Source organism: Narcine bancroftii, chromosome 1, assembly GCF_036971445.1.
Source record: "Narcine bancroftii isolate sNarBan1 chromosome 1, sNarBan1.hap1, whole genome shotgun sequence".
NCBI classification, from domain to species: Eukaryota; Metazoa; Chordata; class Chondrichthyes; order Torpediniformes; family Narcinidae; genus Narcine; species Narcine bancroftii.
In genome coordinates this window covers 72851446-72870787 of record NC_091469.1, presented here as the reverse complement: position 1 = coordinate 72870787, position 19342 = coordinate 72851446, and the positions used below count along the sequence as shown (strand labels likewise).

Sequence of the window (19342 nt, the reverse complement as noted above, 5' to 3'; positions counted from 1 at the left end):
TGTTCTTACCTTTGTGCTCCTTGAGGCCCCCTGGAGGCCACTCTTTTCCTCATCCCCACTCTTTTTTAATATTTTATTTAAAATTTAAAATCACATTACATACGAGTTACTATATATTGATACAAATATAATGTGATTAATAATTTTTAAGTAAAAAAAAATACCCCTAACCTCCCCAACCACCCTACTAATACCCTCCCATACAAAAGATAGATAAAGGAGATCATCATCTACTACAATCATATTTAAACTTTTTGGCTGCAGGAGTGGTGGCATCCATCGAAGCAAACCTAGAGATCAAATTCTAATACCAATAATTTTCAGAGAAGGGCTCCAAACTTTAATAAAGAAAAAAAATATTTGTCTCTTAAATTATATGCAAATCTTTTCTCAAGGAATACAGGCTCTCATTTCATTATGCCATCTTCTCATACTCAAAATCATATCAGATTTCTTCTTCTTTCTTTCTTTGGCTTGGCTTCGCGGACGAAGATTTATGGAGGGGGTAAAAGTCCATGTCAGCTGCAGGCTCGATTATGGCTGACAAGTCCGATGCGGGACAGGCAGACACGGTTGCAGCGGTTGCAGGGGAAAATTGGTTGGTTGGGGTTGGGTGTTGGGTTTTTCCTCCTTTGCCTTTTGTCAGTGAGGTGGGCTCTGCGGTCTTCTTCAAAGGAGGTTGCTGCCCGCCAAACTGTGAGGCGCCAAGATGCACGGTTTGAGGCGAGATCAGCCCACTGGCGGTGCTCAATGTGGCAGGCACCAAGAGATTTCTTTAGGCAGTCCTTGTACCTCTTCTTTGGTGCACCTCTGTCACGGTGGCCAGTGGAGAGCTCGCCATAACACTTTTTTGAAATAGCCAGGACCAAACGCAAAAATTCGATTTGATACATCGTCAATCTCAATCGACTTAATATCTCCTAGTAAACTCATCTCCATTCGTAATCCAACTCATTTTCTCACTGCCAAACTTGATTGATCAGATTCGCAATTAACTGAAAAGTCCAATTATTTTTTTAAAGTTATAATATTCCACACGAGCTAAATCAGGAGAGATATTGTTACTTGCAGCGAGTCTGTAAAGGCACTGGCCATGATTTCCGTTGCCCGATCACCTGTAGGCTCCCGACATTCACATACAAGAGTTGTCTCACCACCGCTCGGGTTTGCAGAGAGCCCGACTGGCCTGGCCCTGCACTTCCTTGCAAGATTGAGGCGACAGCACCCGAGCAAACCCCGGCACCGGGGTGAGGTAACCGCATCAACCGTTAAAGAGAGAACAAAAAAAGGGCAAGTAAAGCACGAAAGTCTGCAGTCACCGTGGTTGAAGAAACATTGTGAGTAAAACATGAAAGACTACAGAAGTAGTTGAAGTAGAAGCGCAAGGCTATCTTTATCCTTGCTCTATAAAGGACACGGTTTGACAGCTGAGTTTCTTCAACGTTGTGTTTTAATAAAGATACGTAACTAACGTTTCGGCTTGAGCCCTTCACCAAGGTATGGCCAAACGCCTGGCGACATTGTATCCAGACCTCAGCCCAACACGTTGGTTATCTTTCCAGTATTTCACAGTTCGGCGGGCAGCAACCTCCTTTGAAGAAGACCGCAGAGCCCACCTCACTGACAAAAGACAAGGAGGAAAAACCCAATCCCAACCCACCAATTTTCCCCTGCAACCGTGTCTGCCTGTCCCGCATCGGACTTGTCAGCCACCAACGAGCCTGCAGCAGACGTGGACATTACCCCTCCATAAATCTTCGTCCGTGAAGCCAAGCCAAAGAAAGATATATTATAATATACAGTACACTGTTCAACCTGCGGAGTTTCGCCCGCCTTGTGTTTTTACAATAAACCTCAACCCCAGTAAACGTTACGAGACGCCACAGGAGTAACGTGTTACACGGTTTTCACCTTGGGATGAACCTGGCTTCTTCGCCCAGTCTTTGTTGGAATTCGTCCCAGTCCGGCTCGACACTCAGAGTCTCGAAGTTGAGCATTTCGGAAACTCCTTGAAACCCTTGGGCGAACTCGCAGAAATCGATGCCGTCGTCTCCGTTGGAATCGAGCTTGCGAAAGATCGCGTCGATCTCGCACTCTTGTACTTGTAATTGCAGGCAGACGGTGAAGAATTCCTCATACTCGATGCGCCCGGAGTTATTCACGTCGCAGGCGTGGAAGAGAGCGCGCAGTCTCGGCTCCTCTTCCATCCGGAAATGGAGACACACACAACATGCAAGACAGATACTCTCCAGCCGGACGAGTGCAGGTCGTGCCTCCAAGTGACCGCCGACTTGCGTGGTGGTCAGCTGCATTGGTCCGAGTCGCCCACCCAGCTCTCCGCCGTCTTTGAGGTGAGCTGGCTCGGCGATTCCGAGCCCCAGGCCCCCCGGGACTCGTTCATTCCGCCAGGTAGTGAGAAGGGTGGAAACTCCTCCTGACGTCTGTCTCCCCGTCCCACCTCGCGGCTTTGTTCAAAGATTCTGCAGGAACTCCGTGTACTCGTGCACCTGGTCCGCGTCACACAACCAAGGAGCAGACGTGAGCTCGCCGCCGATTGCCGTGCCGCTGCGACCACCTGGGCAGAGAGGGGCTCCAGCCAGGTCCGATCGCCTGTTTGCGCTCGGCCGGCAGCTTTGAAGTTCGAAGAATAAATGTGGCCAAAAAAAATCCGTCAATAGCAGGTGCCGCAAAATGAACTCGAGAACTAATCGATTTAGATGGGTGATTTGGGCTTGGAGACGTGTGCCCTGATAGTTTGAACCTTTTATCTTGTCTCTTGTATGTCCTCTTTTCCTGAATCTGCCCGCATCCCCGTGAAAACAATTGCAATTTATTCACAGATCGGGCCTGTCTTAATAATTACTGTATTTTTTTAAAATCTCTAAGTACCTAATTTCACGTTTTCCCACCTGTTTGTTACTTAAACACTGACAGAAGTTATTCAGGTTCCTTTTCTGTTAGCTACCAATATGTTTTCGTATTCTGTCCTTGTCCCTCTTTTGCGCTCACCTTTTAATCATTCTATATCCATATAACTCTTTCATATTGATAATCTGACATTTCTATTTCTCTTTCCGCTTCATTTTACATTCCATTTCATTTATAACTAGCAGGATACCCCGGAGTGACCAGGAAATAAAACACACCGTTGTTGAGTACATGGTTGAAACAACATTTCAAGGTAATTCTGCATAAATATTTTTTTTTCCCAAACACAACATTTATATTCTTTGTAACAGAAAATGGTGCTTCCCTTTGGCTGGCGGGTGGCTTTTGTTCGGATTGCTTCTTGCTTGTTCTTTCTCAGCAGATTCTTGTTGTCTGCTCAGGAAGGCCTGGTGACATCACCACTGAGGTGGGCTTGGTGTTGTTCCGAAGTCTCCTGGTGCCTGCTCCTTGCTTGTCTGGAGGCCTGAGCACTGAGACAGTCGTATTGCTGCTGTTCTGTTTCCTGCTGCCTGCTCCTTGCTTGTCTGGAGGCCTCAGCAGTGAGACAGTCGTATTGCTGCTGTTCTGTTTCCTGCTGCCTGCTCCTTGCTTGTCTGGAGGCCTGAGCACTGAGACAGTCGTATTGCTGCTGTTCTGTTTCCTGCTGCCTGCTCCTTGCTTGTCTGGAAGCATCAACAGTGAGGTGAGACTGATGTTCCTCTGCTGTTTCATGCTTCCTCTTCTGTCTAACGCTACTGGCTTCTGAAGAGTTTCTGCCAATGTTACTTTGCTTTTTTGGGACCCATATTGAACTGGGTTTGGCCACTTGTTTTTTTTTATTCTGAATGTACATTAATACACAGCACTGCAACTAAATGAGGTGTCCCTGTGGCAAGTTCAAACTTCATATGACCTTAAAGGTCATTCAATGTGGTTCAGCATCAAATGTTACCATGATTACTGTAATGCAAGTCAGTGCTAGTGAATACTTGTCTAATAAACAGTAATGCAAGTCAGTGCAAGATTGTCAAAATACACTTTTGAACTTCATATGACCTTAAAGAATAACTTCAATGTGGTCATGACATTCAGCATCAGATCTTACCCCTTTTGAACCTCCTTGGACATTTCTAGAATGCTCCATTATTGATTTGCATGGAAAACAGACAAACAGACATATATGGACAAATATACATTAGATTCAGTGAGTCCCAGTTTCGATGACCTTGCATTTCCCTTCACACAAATAATCCTGGGTTTCACCTGAATTATCTCTACTTCAAAATCTGCTCATTTTTTTCAACCTACTGATGCTGGCTTTCCACCGATGTACATTTTTGCTCCTTGTCTTTTTCCATAGCTAACCTTAACCTTATGATCACAATTCCTCAAATTTTGTAGGATTTTTAACCACTTCCATCCACACCTATCCAACCTCCCTCCCTGAACACTCTGCAGTCATCAATTTAAAAAAAAATAAGAGATGCATTCACTCAACTTCCTTGTCTACCCTGCTTGTTACATTACTGATGGTATAGATTGTCCTGGACTTGTAGAGGGATACAACATGGAACTAAGTTGACCATCAACATTCATCTATACTTATCCAATTTACTAGCACTAGATCCATCTCCTTCTGTGCCTCGGTTATTTAAGTGCTCAAGTTATATCAGTTTGACACTAATATCAGGAGGCTAATCTTGCCTGAACTAACGTTCATCGAGAAAGGAGTTTTTAGACCTACAGGGTGACCCAAAGCAATTTACAACCAATGGACTACTTCAGTCAGGCGAACATAATTGTCAGAAAATAAAGTGGCCAGCTAGCAACTCGATAAATAGGTGAGCCAACGTTCCATGTGCAATGTACCTTTCTAGATCTTCCTCTTCTATCTTTTTTTGTCTTCTGTTACTTCTATGAATGGTACAGAGTGGTTGCAGTTATGAGGTATTTTGGTTTATCGACATAATCTAACTGTGTGAATATTACTGTTAATATTCTTTATTCTTTGACAGGTGGTTAACTTAATCTGTTATTTCATTCTTGCATCATGGTGAGTCATTAAGATATGTTGCTTTCTCCATATTTGTGATTTGATCAACCTATAATATTGTAAACAACTTCCATGGCTCAGATATCTCAGAATTTTGATTTTAAATGGGTTATACATTTAAGTTCAGTATTGCCCCAGTCTCCTCAATCTTTTAAATCTATCCATCAATGTCATTGAAACTCTATATACAAACTGGACATGTCATCAAATACAAGTATCCTCCGTTTGCACTTGTCGATAGATCTGAAGAGGGGGGACTCTCAACACTGCTTTGAAATTTCAGACACAACAGGACATTTAATAATTTATTGTGGTATTTTAATAGTTTATTATTGTTTAAAAATAGTCCTCATTGAGTTTTTTCTTTTTACTGATTTATATTTGATTTCTAGATTTTTATGCTACATAAATCACATTAAAATTAAAATGCTTCCCTGAAATAAACATGGGGTGCCTGAATTTGTATGAATAATAGTTGAACAAGTGGAAGTATAAATATGAAGGCTTGTGTATGAAATCTGTTCATTTCTTTGGAGTGTGATTTATATCCATTTTAAGTTTGTGGATTTGAGTATGAAAGTCTGTTATTGTATATATAAGTAAAATGTACAGATGCACCAAAATTCTTGATTTGTATTCGATGGAGTGGGGGTAAATAGCACAATTTAATTGTGGTAAAAAGGGTTCAACTTTACTTACAGTTTTGGCATAAGCTTCCAATTTTCCCCATTGAGGAAAAACTGGGCTTCATAAGCAGAAACACAAAGCACAATGGTTAATGCAAGGAGGTTATGTTGAATCTTCAGCAAATTGGTTAGGTTATTAGTAAAGTATGGTATCCAGTTCCGATTGCCACATAGTAGGATGGATGTGAAGTTACTGGAGGGTGCATTGCATGGATCATGAGGAATTTCAAAGAGATTAGACCTAAAAATTAGGCTTGTACTCCTTAAAGCTAAAAGGATCAAGAGATTTGATAGCAGTCTAAAGGTAATCCTGCCAATGCACAGGGCATTTCCTTGTGCATACAGTAAGCCTTGTTCTCTCAGCTGCCCATAAAGATATTTCACCTCAGAATTCAAGTAAAAGCTTGCCCTCTGGGAACTTCAACCTACCATTTCTCCCTGCCCTCAACCTGTCCTTTATCTAGTGTCCAGTGATTCATAATCTCTGTTTAATGACTATTATTGAGAAAAGGTACAAGGACTGCCTAAAGAAATCTCTTGGTGCCTGCCACATTGACCACCGCCAGTGGGCTGATATCGCCTCAAACTGTGCATCTTGGCGCCTCACAGTTTGGCGGGCAGCAACCTCCTTTGAAGAAGACCGCAGAGCCCACCTCACTGACAAAAGGCAAAGGAGGAAAAACACAACACCCAACCCCAACCAACCAATTTTCCCCTGCAGCCGCTGCAACCGTGTCTGCCTGTCCCGCATCGGACTTGTCAGCCACAAACGAGCCTGCAGCAGACGTGGACTTTTACCCCCTCCATAAATCTTTGTCCGCGAAGCCAAGCCAAAGAAAGATTGACAATAAAGTGAGTTGTTGTCTGTGAGAAACAAAAAAACTGAAGATGCTGGAATCCTGAGCACACAATGGGCTCCTGGAGGAACTTGGCAGCATCTATGGATAGAAACGGTCAGTCAATGTTTCAATTTAGGTCCCTTAATTAAAATTGAAGTAAGATAAAGTGATATTAAATATTTCAAAGGGCGAAAGAAGCTGAGGTGGGGCTCAGAAGTGATAGAATATTAGACAGAAGGTGGGAGAGGAGGAGAGATGATTGGAAAGCAGAGTAAGAAAGAGAAAAATAAGAACATGAGTCACCAAAGAAGACGTGGAATCAAATGGAGTTGGGGGGGGGGGGGTTACCAAAAATTAGAAAAAATCCAATGTTGATGCCTTTGGTTGTAAGGTTGTTCTGTGGTGTGGTGTGTTGTGCGCCAGCTCAGCGAAAAGACTGAGACAACAGACTGTAAGATTGTTTAGCACAACTGATTTACTTTGAAGTTCGTGCTGCAGCCTTTAAGCCCATTTTCAGCCTGCCCTTCATATTCCAGAACTTGCATCACATTGACGTAAGCGAGCATGCGCTCTTCCGGTCTGCACCAGAATAGAAGGATCGTGTATGACAAGCAGAGCCAGTTCGCCACTACAATTATGTGTGTCGCCACAGTTCCTCGGTTTTGTCAATGATGAGACCGAGAAAGTCTGTATGGGAATGGTGAGGGGAGTTGAAATGGTTTGTTACTGGGATTTTAGGCATAAGCACACCAAGTATATGGCAAAGCAATTGCCCTCTCTGCATTTGGTCTCACTGATATAGAGCACATCGAGCACACCAAATGCAATAGATTAGATTGGACGATGTGCATGTAAAGCTCTTCTTCACAGGGATCCTCTGATTGTGGCCCAGGACAGAGGTGAGGGCACAGATGTTGGGACATGGTTTGCACTTTCTTTGATTACAGCAGAGAGTGGATGAAAGGGTGGGTGGGAATGGACCAGGGAGTCTTGGAGCGATTGATCCATGTGAGAAGCAGAAAGGGGTGAAGACAGAGATGTGGCTGATGGTGGAATCGCACTGAAGTTGGTGCAGTTGTCAGAGGATAATGTATTGGATGTAAAGGCTGGTGAGGTGGAAAGCGATGGCCGAAGGTCTCTGACACTGTTCTGTAAGGGGAGAGGATAGAAGTAACAGAAAGGGAGGTGATGGGACTTTATTAATGATAGAAAGGGGGAATCCACATTTATTAAAGAAAGGGGCATTTTGGGTGCTGATTGTGAGCATCAAGTATACCAATTGTCCATTGTTGCTCTCATCTTTTTGTCTACCCCCTAGTCAGAATGGACCAGTTGGTAACAGGAAAAGGAAAAAGCAATTGGCTGGGATTACAATGTGCATATTGGGGGGCATGAGAACAGTACCATCTACAATGGTCTCAGCACCACCACTGGCTGACAGCTTTATAATAGTTGGTGCAGTGCTGTTCAATACAATACTTGTGCAATGTACATGTCCCTAGATAGTTTGCTCATACTGAAACAATATGCACCAAAAGGAAATGCGTGGATGTTTAGGATGATAAGGTTAGAGTATGGCCAGTGTTTGTGTTGAGGCACGTTAAGTTGTTAGAAATGTTGACATTTATGGCCCCTGAACTGAGGAAATAGTTAAGAGTTGCATATGAACCATACCAGAGAAGGAAGGCAGACTTCCAACTACAAAGGAACCCCACTGAGCCAGATAGATTAATACAACAAGGCTGCAAATCCATGGCTTTCATCACAGAGATTAGCTTTAACTCAGAATGTATTTGATTAATTTAAATTCTCTAACTGCCTTGGTGGGATTCTGACCTGCCTTTGGATCAACTGTCCAGGGCTTTGGTTACTAGTCTGGTAAGTTGACTGCAACAGTATTTTACCCTTTATTCTGATTAGCAGAGCTTGTTGATCCATGTGAGTATGATGTATTGAGCAGTTTTTAAGTCTAGAGAAGCCTTTAAGAAATGTCATTTGAAGAGTTATTTTTCATATGAACAATTAGCAGGAATGAACGATTTGTCTCTTAAGCACACTGTCCCATTTAATAAGATCAGGGTTAATCTGATTATAACTCAACTTTGCATTTCCAAGAACCCTTTGCTTATTAGGAATCTACCCCACATTAAAAATACACAGAAATTCTGTGCTTATTACCTTTGAGGAAAAGCGTTCCAAAGATTCACTGAAATCTGAGGAAAGGATATTTTGCCTTGTCCCTGTCTTGAATAGATGACACACTTATTTTCAAACAGTGGCCCCCTAAGTTTTAGATTCTGCCACAGAATTAAACATCCTTTTTGCTTCCACCCTGTTAAATCTCTCAGGATGTGAAATGTTTAAATTACGTCTCCCCTCTCTTTGCTAAACTGCAGAGGATGCAAGCCTCGTCTGGACAATCTTTTAACAAAACATAATCCTCTGATTCAAAAGAGTTCAGTAAACCTTTGCAGAACTCTTACAATTAATTTCAGTCTAAATAAGGAGGCCAATTAGGTACATAGCACTTCAAGTGTAGTCCTCCAAGGTCCAAAATCATCAAAGTATAACCTTCTATTTACAGATTCCTCCATAATGTAGGAGACAGACACTTTTGTGTTCTTTTATTTGCCTCTGTGCTCCACAATTTTAAATTTGTAATCAAACAATTCACTTGTAATTCACAGTGATGGGCCTTATTAGTAAGAATGAGGAATCAGCGAACAGAGATGAGGTGCAGTCACCAACGGACTGGTGCAAACAACAATCTGTATCTGAACATTAATAAAAAACAGATGGTTGTTAACTTCAGGAGGGTCCTGAGGACCATGCTCCGGTGACCACTGATGGCTCGACCATTGAGGTCATCAAGAGTATCAAGTTCCTTGGTGTCCACTTGGCAGAGAATGTCACCTGGACCCTTAACACCAGTTCCATAGCCAAGAAAGCCCAGCAGCACCTCTACTTCCTGTGAAGGCTGAGGAAAGTTTATCTCCTACCCTCCATCCTCACTACATTCTTCAGAGGATGAATCGAGAGCATCCTGTCCAACTGCCTGTTTTGGAAGCTGTACCATCTGCAAAGGATAGTGAAGTCAGCAGAAAAGGTAATTGGGGGCTCTCTTCGTACCATGAAGGACATCTACAACAACACTTGATGCAGGCAAAAGGCAATAAACATTGTGAAGGACTCCACACACCCCTCACGTAAACTGTTCACCGTCCAAATTGGGCAACAGTTTTTATCCCCCAAGCCATCAGGCTCCTGAATGGCCATAATTCCCAGAATATATGTGGATAGTGTGAATAGTACAATGGACATTTTCTTTTAAATGTCTTAATATTTTAATATTTCAATGTGTTTATTTTCTAATTTATATTTATGTAAATATCCTCCGTGGTTCTGGAGAAACACTATCTCGCCTTTACTGTGCGAGCATGGTATGAGCGATAAATAAAGGTGATGACTGAATTAAAGTGCATATTCCAGATTTTATTTGACATTATTTGTATACATTTTGGTTTGACCAGGTATAAATTACAGCACTTTTTATACATAGTTCCCTCATTTCAGGACACCTTAATGTTTGGAACGTTTGACTTTACAGGTGATTGTGAGTACTCCGGTATATTTAATTGCTTCATTGATGCAAGTATAAGAGAACTTGACTTGCTTCTAAGCATTTGATCACCTTTTGAGTCTGTAGTTTTCAACGAGGACCAAAATTCTGCCAATGAAAGTCAAAGAAGTCATTGTGGACTAAAAAGCAAGAATAAATCTGTGAGACATCACCCCAAACCTTAGGATTACCAAAATCAACAGTTTGGAACATCATTAAGAAGAAAGTACTGGTGAGCTCAGCAATTGCTGAGAGGTGATCCAAGCAAGACTTCCCTGCTGATGACAGAAGAATTCTCATCATAATGAAGAAAAGTTCCTAAACACCTGTTTGATATATCAGAAATACACTTCAGGAGGCAGGTGTGGATGTGTCAATGACTACTTTCCACAGAAGATTTCATGAACAGAAATACAGAGGCCACACAGCTAGATGCAAACCATTAGTTAGCCACAGAAACCAGATGGCAAGATTACATGCAAGAAGGATTTAAAAGAGCCTGCAGAATTCTGGGAATAGGTCTTGGGGACAGATGAGACCAAGATTGACCTGTAATGGCAAGCGCAAAGTATGGAGGTGTAAAAGAGGCCCAAGATCCAAAGCATACCACCTCATCTGTGAAACATGGTGTTAGGGCCTGGGCATGCATGGCTGTCACAGGTTCTGGTGTACTTATCTTCATTGATGACATAACTGCTGATGGCAGTAGCAAAATGAATTCTGAAGTGTATAGAAACATCTTATCTCCTCAAGTATGAGCAAATGCCTCACTGAATGGCATTTCATCCAACAGCAAAGCAATGATCGCAAACATACTGCTAAAGCAATAAAGGAGTTTTTCAAAGCTAAAAACTGGAAAATTTTTGAATGGCCAAGACAGTTATCCGGATCTAAATCCATTTGAGCATACGTTCCATCAGCTGAAGAGAAAACATAAGGGGACATGCCCCTGAAATAAGCAGGAGCTGAAGATGGCTGCAGTAGAGGCCTGACAGAGCATCACCAGAGAAGATACCAGCACCTGGTGATGTCAATGAATCAGAGACTTCAAGCAGGCAAGGGATATGCCAAAGTACTAAACATGACTACTTTAATATACGTACCATTGTTACATCCCAAATATTAGGATGCCCTGAAATGAGGGAACTATGTACAAAAAGACTGTAATTACTACATGGTCAAACTAAAATGTATAAAAATAGAATTGAATAAAATTTGGAATTGTCACTTTAATCAGCTGTGAATTGTTTAATTTAAAATTTAAAATTGTGGAGCACAGGGAAAAATAAACATAAAAAGTGCCTTTGTCCCAAATGTTATGGAAGGCACTGTATCTTCTTCTACACTGACTTGCACCAGGAGTATGAGGTCTTAGAACCTCCATAGTACTGCAATTAGCTTGTTAGAATCCAATCCACTCATTGTTCTGAACACTGACACTCCCATTGCTGCTTGAGCGTATATCAGTTGAACTTGAGGGTATAGAAACTTTATCCTCTTCATCTATTGAGGTATCTAGCATTGGGTGCCGGTGTTTGATCTGCCATTAAGTTGTTTTGACCTTTAAAATATTTTTCCCTACTAGCTCCAGCAACAATTAACCTTGCCTTTTAGAGCAAAAAAAGGTTAGCTTAAATTGATGCCAAGTAGCTTGAACTTGTGATAATCAATCACAAATTAGGCCCTGAAATGATAAGATGAGCTAATAAATAGGCTGGTCATATAACTCATGATAATGTGCAAGCAGCACTTATTTGTCCATGCTCCACACCAGCTTTAATAGGAATAGGTTAATCACATCACAATCTCTGCACCTGCTTTCCTGTATTCTCCAAATTAGCCTCCGATGTTTTTTTTTAAATCACCTGACTTGTTATGCAAACTTCAATACTTTTCTTCCCGCCACCTGAAAACATTTTAGATTAGGAAGGTACCCATAGAAACATTGCTGAGTATTAGGCCGGTGGAGTGATTAATTCAAGATATGTTTTCTTATTCTTTTTATATTCTTGTATACAAAGAATGATTAACTATCATATGGTGAATATTCCAGGGGGTTGGAGATAATGGGAGCCTGATTTCTATCATACCATTGTCACAATCCATACAATGGAGGGGGGTTACTAACCTTGATGTATGATCAATGTAACCTCGATCTATGTTATATATTTTTTTACTGTATTCCTTTTCTGTTTCGACAGCTGGAGGTTGTGTGCCCATCACGTAAGATAAAGATTTAACAACTTATTGGAGGAGACATGTGGGGAGAGGCGAAAGGGGATCATGTAGATATTATGAGGAACCTCTGTAGAGATGAATAACACAGTGAAATATATACGTTTTAATGTTAGTGGGATAAATGGAACAGTGAAGAGAGAGTATTGTAACACGTTAAGAAAATGGCCTTTCTGCAAGAATCTCACTTAATTGACAACTTCAAAAATTAAAAAGGGACTGGGTAAGGTAGTCCTTTGCTTCTTCTTTTTATTTGAAAGCAAGAGGAGTGGCGATCTTGATGCATAAGAATCTTCCAGTTAGAGTATAGGATATGGTAATAGGGTACTGTCAAATACACTCAGAACCCTGGACTCTTATGAATATATATGTGCCAAATGTTGACAATTAGAAATTCATTCATTTCTTAATTTTAGCAGATGCTAATGAAAATATTTTAGTAGGAGGAGACTTTAATTTCTGTTTGAACACAGTTTTAGAAAGATTTACAAGGGCAGTAGTAAAGACAAAAATTGCAAAAGCCACTTTGGTATTAATGGGAGAGCTGAACTTAGTGGAAGAATTCATTCAAGCGAAAGAGATTGTTCTTGTTTATTCAAATAGACACGGCTCCTATTCTAGGATGAATTTATTTTTAGTATCAGCTCGATTATGTCAGGATTATGGAAGCTGAATATAACATGAGAATTTTATCAGATCACTTACCTTTGATATTAAACGATCAGGATGCCAGATAAAGAAAAAATGGTCTACAGGTGGCATTTTAACACTTCATTGTTAAGATTAGAGTTTCGTGATTTTATTGGAAGACAAATTCAGATATTTTGTGAGACCAACTGCAATTCAACTACTGATAAATTTATTAAATTTATTAAGTTGTTTTTTTTTATTTAAAGTGCTGGAAAGATTTGGACTAGGTCAAATTTTTACAAATTGGATTAAGGCATTAGACAATGAGCCTAAAGCCAAAGTGGTGACTAATGGACAAATCTCTACACCATTCCAGTTGCCAAGATCTAGTGGACAAGGATGCCCATTATCTCCATCTCTAGTCATTTTAGCTACAGAACCACTTGCAGAAGCAATCTGTTGAGACCCAGACATTAAAGGATTTAGGGTTAATCGGGAGGAATATGATTAATTTATTTGCTGATGACTTATTGATATATTTGACACAGCCAGCAATTTTGTTACAGAAACTCTACTCAAAACTGGAAGACTATGGGAAAGTTTCAGGTTATAAAATAAATTGGGATAAGAGTGAAATTATGCCTCTTACAGGAGGATATTATACTCATTGTGTCAAAGAAATACCCCATTTAAATGGCCGGCAAATGGGATAAAATACTTAGGAATACGTACAGATAATAACTTTAAACATTTATACAAATTGAATTATTTACCTTTACTTAAAAAGGTTGAAGAAGATCTGAACAGATGGATGACCCTACCTATAACATTAAGAGTCAATTGTGTTAAAATTAATATTTTTTCAAGAGTACAATATCTCTTTCAGGCACTACCTATACCATTATCTCAGAGGTTCTTTCAGAAATTAAATAAATATGTCAGAAAATTTCTTTGGAAGGGTAAGATGGCAAGAGCCTCCACAGAAAAACATGGAAATATGAACTGGGAGTTTTTAAAACTCCTAATTTAAAAAATTGCTATCAAGCATCTGAGTCACTTTTTCTGAAGAAGGAGATAAACCTGGAGGGGTGAAAATAGAACTGGATAAAATAGAATGGCAGAGGATTTTATATATAAATGGAATGTGAAATGAGTAACTGATGAGAAAGAAACCCCTTTGCTAAATTATTTAATCAATAGTTGATATAAAATCAACAGGGAGCAGGGTGGGGGGGGGGGGGGGGGGGCTTATCTCCCAAAAGCCCTGTACAAGGGGTAACCAAATTTTTGAAATTTGGTCTCGTAAAGGGATCATATTCATCGAATATTGTTATGAGCGTGGGCAACTGATGTCATTTGAACAATTAAAAAAATGTTGGAATTCTTAATAATACAATTGTTGGAATTCTTAATAATACAATCTTTTGCTATTTTAAATAAGAGCTAATTGGGCCCAACAATGTTTTTACTAAACTGTAGTGATGTGGAGACTCTGATTTGAAAGGGAAATATAAAGGAATTTACTTCAGCAATGTATCACTTACTTCAAATGGGAACCCCCCCCCCCCATCTCCCCCCCCACCACCAAGGAGGGTGATCATAAGTCCAGACAGAGATGGAAATCAGACTTAAATGTAAGAATTGATGAGAAAAACTGGTCTGACTAACACATAAATTTAAGATATAGATTAGTACAATATAATTTTTTGCAACAATTATATCGCATCCATATTAGACCAATGTTTTAGATGTGGCGAGGAGTTAGGAACCTTTCTACATTGAACTTGGTCATGTTCTAAAGTGAGACCTTTTTGGGTAGATTTAGGAAATTCCTTAGAGCAGATTACAGGAAACCCAGAATTGTTTTTAACGTGGAATATTATAGGGATAAGACCGAAAGTGGAACTATCCAAACATCAAACAGAATTTATTAAAATTGAGTTGACAGTGGCCATAATGTATCACAGTTACTTGGAAGTTTGATTCACATTTAGGTATGGCATGTTGGAATGCGGAAATGCATAGTTGTATTCCTGTTGAGAAGATTTAGTATAATTTAAGAAATAAATACAACATATTTTTACAAGTTTGGTATCCATATTTACATATTTCAGGTGTAAATCTTTAGTTGTGTTCTTCCTATCCCTCGAGACCTACATCGATTCTCTCCAAAAAAAATTAAATGGAATATGAACTTATGATCTGTGGAGGGTGCAGCACTTTTCGGCAATCTATTCTGCTTTTTCTTTCTTTTCTATTTCTTTATCTTTTACCTGCTTTTCTTTTTCAATATCTTCATCTTTTTCTTCGGGGTCTTTCTTGGGTGGGGGATTGGGGTTGTGACCATCATGGAGTAAATACTGGATTTATTTGTTCTCTTTAACTTTGTACTTTACTGCATGTATGGCCAAAAAATAAAAATAAAAATGGAAAGTACCCAATTACCACGTATCCAAGTACGTGGCTCAGATACAGAGCCACGTCAGCTAGTAGGTGCTCTCAGTGAGTACTGATCACATATTTGTTCCTTGATGCCATTCTCTCATTTTGTACCTTCATGAACTGGTCTTGTGACATTTAAATGAAAATAGTCAAACCTTAACTTGACTATGAGAAATAAATGTTCTGGTTGGTTGTTCTTAAAAATTTTACAGCAAAAGTAATTCTTTGGAACTAAGTGACTTGCATGAAAATCAGCTTCAGGAAAAATATGGCAAAATGCCACAGAAGTTAAGCAAACATCATTAGATGACGCATAGGAAAATTAGCCAAAAAAAAACTGCCACAGTATTTTATAACAGGTACAGTAGAAAATTGAGGCAAATTATTAATATAATGAATTTGTTTAAAAAGTCCTTAGTAAGTCATAACTTTTTATATCTCATGACTTATACTTAAAATGACCACGGCTCCCATGCTTCTCCTAAACTCTGATCCCATAAAAATACTTCACTCCTTTGTCTAAGGGCTTGCTTACTCTGTGTCCCTTTCTCCTTATTCCAACTGATGTTCTCAATGGCAATGGAACAACTACTAGAGCTCTTTAAGTCTGGGAACAGCAGTTTTCGCTTGGAGCATAAATCCTGATCACATAATCAGATGGTTCTGAAATAAACAATGTACTAACACTGTCACAAGATCTAGAAGGCCAACACACTTGAAACAGCACTCTCAAAATCAACACCAACAAATCTGCAAATACTTTAAGAGGCAGATGTCTTCCCTATTGCAAATACAAATGTTCTATGTGAGATATACATTAACAATGAGTTTCATTTCTTACTGATTTGCAAAATAACTATCATTGAAGCAGCATGGAGACAGTTAATCAGATTTAAAAGTTTAAAACAAATCTTCTATGTTTTAATTACAATTTCCATTGAGAATCAGTAATATAATTTGACTGTGATGGAGTATATCAACCAAAACACAACTGTGAAGCAAGATGGATCTACAGTCAGCACAAATCTGATTAATTCAAGAAAGCTATATACTGTATAGAATTGTGCAAAGAAAAGGAACAAGGAAGGTGATTTTCTCTCCTTTCTTTCCTGGTAAACTATAAACTCAAGGTAGGGTTACCTTCTTCCATTTATTTAAACTTGTACAAGATTGTAGGCCAGTAGTATTCTGCTGTTTAAATTCTTGTTCTGTTCATAATGTTCCTTTAGTTGGGAACAGACAAGTTTCACTATGATCAACTATGCTTTTGCAGTATAATCTTTAATAACTAACACTTTCTGGAGAGACTGTCTAAAGCCTTTCTCAAAGGCTTATAGTTCAACTGGATGAATATTAAAAAGGGTGTAACCCATTAGTCTTTGGCTCAATAAAAGCTAAGCTTATGAACTAAGCATTCTAAAATGATTGTCCACGGAGTTTATTCAGTGTGATGTAATTGGCTCACTAAAATATGTAAGACATTAATAAAAATGAGCCAACAGGCTATTTCAACCAGCATGTAATTAATGCAGTATATGTTGGCCGAGAATTTCACTCATGCTGTGTTTCTGCATGGACCATATAATTGAATTGCAATGTAAGATTAATTGTTAAACATGAAAACCTTATAGCATTCAGTACATAAAGCAGTTTTTGATTTCCAACAGATAATATTTATATGCACAAAGCACTTGGAGCGCACAGGGATACTGTTAATCCACATGCAATCACAGTTCCCCATTGATGATTACTTCCAACATTGCATATTGGCTTCAGTTACAGGAAAACAAATCTATAATTCAGGGGCTGAGCTCTGTACCTCTGCTCTAGTAGTAAATGTTGACTTCACCAATAATGCCCACCACCCATGACTGATGTTTAACAGAACTAGCTTAATTCCTATGTCACCATCACACTATTTCATTTCATTGCCCTCTCACCAACAACTCAACATGCCAACAGATTTTGTGCATTGACAACAATCTATATAACTTTTATTTTTCAGTATGCAATGTTTGTTAATTTTCCAAGATGCAATAGTTTAACGTGAGCACACATACTAGAGTATCCTCGGCACTAGAGGAATTTTGTTGCCAGGTTGAACATGCCTACACTCTGTGACTAACACTGGTATCAATAGACGTGCTGTAATCAGACACTAATATTGTCTGTGGCACTAAATAAATAGAGCTATTTATCACTCTTTTCTAAAGAAGAGAAACCAATTTCACTAAAAAAGGTGTAAGTATGGACATAATAGGACTATCAAAAAGCTTTCAAAATAAAGTCATAACTAGTAAATGGCAACATTTTAATTTAACAAGTTTTCCACAATTAAGAAAAATATATGCAACCTATATGCATTTTTGTGCATAATTTTAGATTTTTTTAAAATCTGATGATTCAAAAAGGCTTTGTAGTTCATTATTTTTTAAATACACAATTAAATGAGGTATATGCTATTCTTACTATAAGGTTGTTTGCATGATACATTAGTGGGAGTCGATTCTAAAAGTTAATTATGCCTAAGTGTTGTACAGTGGTGCAGCAAATAGATCCTGACCTTGGGGTCTTTCTATTGAGTTTTGCATATTTTCCTTGTCATCAAGTGGGTATTCCCCAGGCACCCCGTTTCTTCCCATATCCTAATAGACTCATTATAAATACCCTAGTGAAATTGGGTGCCAGAAGAATCAGTGGAGAGTTGATTGATTGTGAGAAAGAATAGATTTCAGGGAAATAAGTGGAAGAATTAAACTCTTGGGCATGTTCTGAGAGCTGGCATAGACTCAATCAGTGGAATGGTCTCTTCCTATGTCATTATGAGAAATAATTATTCCAAGATATTTAGAGCAGAATCTTCATCAAAAACCATTTGGCAACCTTTATATTCCTTGTTTGCTGTAGCACAATATCCTGACAAAGTTTTGTCAGATTGCATCATGAAATTTGTGTATATCAAAACAACTTCTGTTTTATTTCCCTGGGTAACAAACTAATTCTTCAAAGTACTTCAGAAAAGGGTCTTACACTAACTCCTTCATTTTTTTTGTATTGGGGGAGGAGGGGGGGTGGGGGAATGATCTGCATTCTGTAAACCATTAATCCAAAACTTTGTTTTTAGGTGAAGATGAGTGCTACATTTGTGCTGACATTTTAAAAACTGTAATGTTTTGAATCTCCTTCAAGGCGTGACAGTATACAGGACATACGCTTCTCTGTCTCAGATCTCCAGGATGTGGCTTTTGCTTAGTTACTATGGTTTCACAAGCTTGTTTTTCAGCCATTGCCATGGTATTAATATCTCAATGGGCTTTCCTAAAACAAATACAATTTCTTATAATCAGAATTTTGCTAGAATTTGTCATATAGTTTAAAAAATATTAATTTATTTTTAAAAAATCATTAACCCTTTAGCAAGTCATCAATTGGACTGCTCCTTCCTAAATGAATGGCATTTATTCTTAAAATTTGAATTGGATCTCAATGCAGGAGGAATGAGTGAAATATAACACAAATTTATGTGAGGAACAGTTGGCTTAGCTGTAAGCACAATGCCTTTACAGCACCAGCAACTGGTTTGAATCCCACGCTGTCTGGAAGGAGTTTGTACGTTCTCCCCATGTCTGCTGGGTTTTTCCAGGGGGCTACAGTTTCCTCCCACCGTTTGAAACATACTGGGGGTGTAAGTTAATTGGATGAAAATTGGGCAGCACAGACTCATGGGCTGAAATGGCTTGTTACCGGGTGTCAGCACAGATTTTAAAAAACCATTAAGCTTGTAGGAAATTTGAGGTTAGGGCATTCTTCACTGAAGGAACCTGTAGGTATGCAAATTAATATAGAAACAAGTTGTTTAGCTCTGGCCAGCCCAATGCAGTCAACCTGTGTCCCCCACCTGCCTTACCAC

General features: G+C 39.3%; 1 protein-coding gene and 1 long non-coding RNA gene across 5 annotated transcripts in view; one reads left to right on the top strand and one right to left on the bottom strand.

Moving 5' to 3' along the window:
- The window catches only part of rasef (RAS and EF-hand domain containing), a 105037-nt gene that overhangs the window by 66835 nt on the left and 18860 nt on the right, over positions 1-19342 (bottom strand). Inside the window, exon 1 of one of the 3 annotated variants that reach the window (XM_069930334.1) lies at positions 1912-2482. The exons of the other annotated variants lie outside the window; for them this stretch is intronic. Coding sequence (XP_069786435.1) covers positions 1912-2312 — 401 coding nt within the window. The 5' untranslated portion in view covers positions 2313-2482. Of the gene's footprint in view, positions 1-1911; positions 2483-19342 lie in introns of those variants that run through there. 3 annotated transcript variants of the gene reach the window in all.
- The window catches only part of LOC138759725 (uncharacterized), a 33060-nt gene continuing 15801 nt past the window's right edge, over positions 2084-19342 (top strand). Inside the window, exons 1-3 of one of the 2 annotated variants that reach the window (XR_011355063.1) lie at positions 2084-2351; positions 3114-3181; positions 4944-4981. This is a non-coding gene — a long non-coding RNA (uncharacterized lncRNA). Of the gene's footprint in view, positions 2352-3110; positions 3182-4943; positions 4982-19342 lie in introns of both variants that reach the window. The other variant, XR_011355057.1, reaches the window with a different exon arrangement.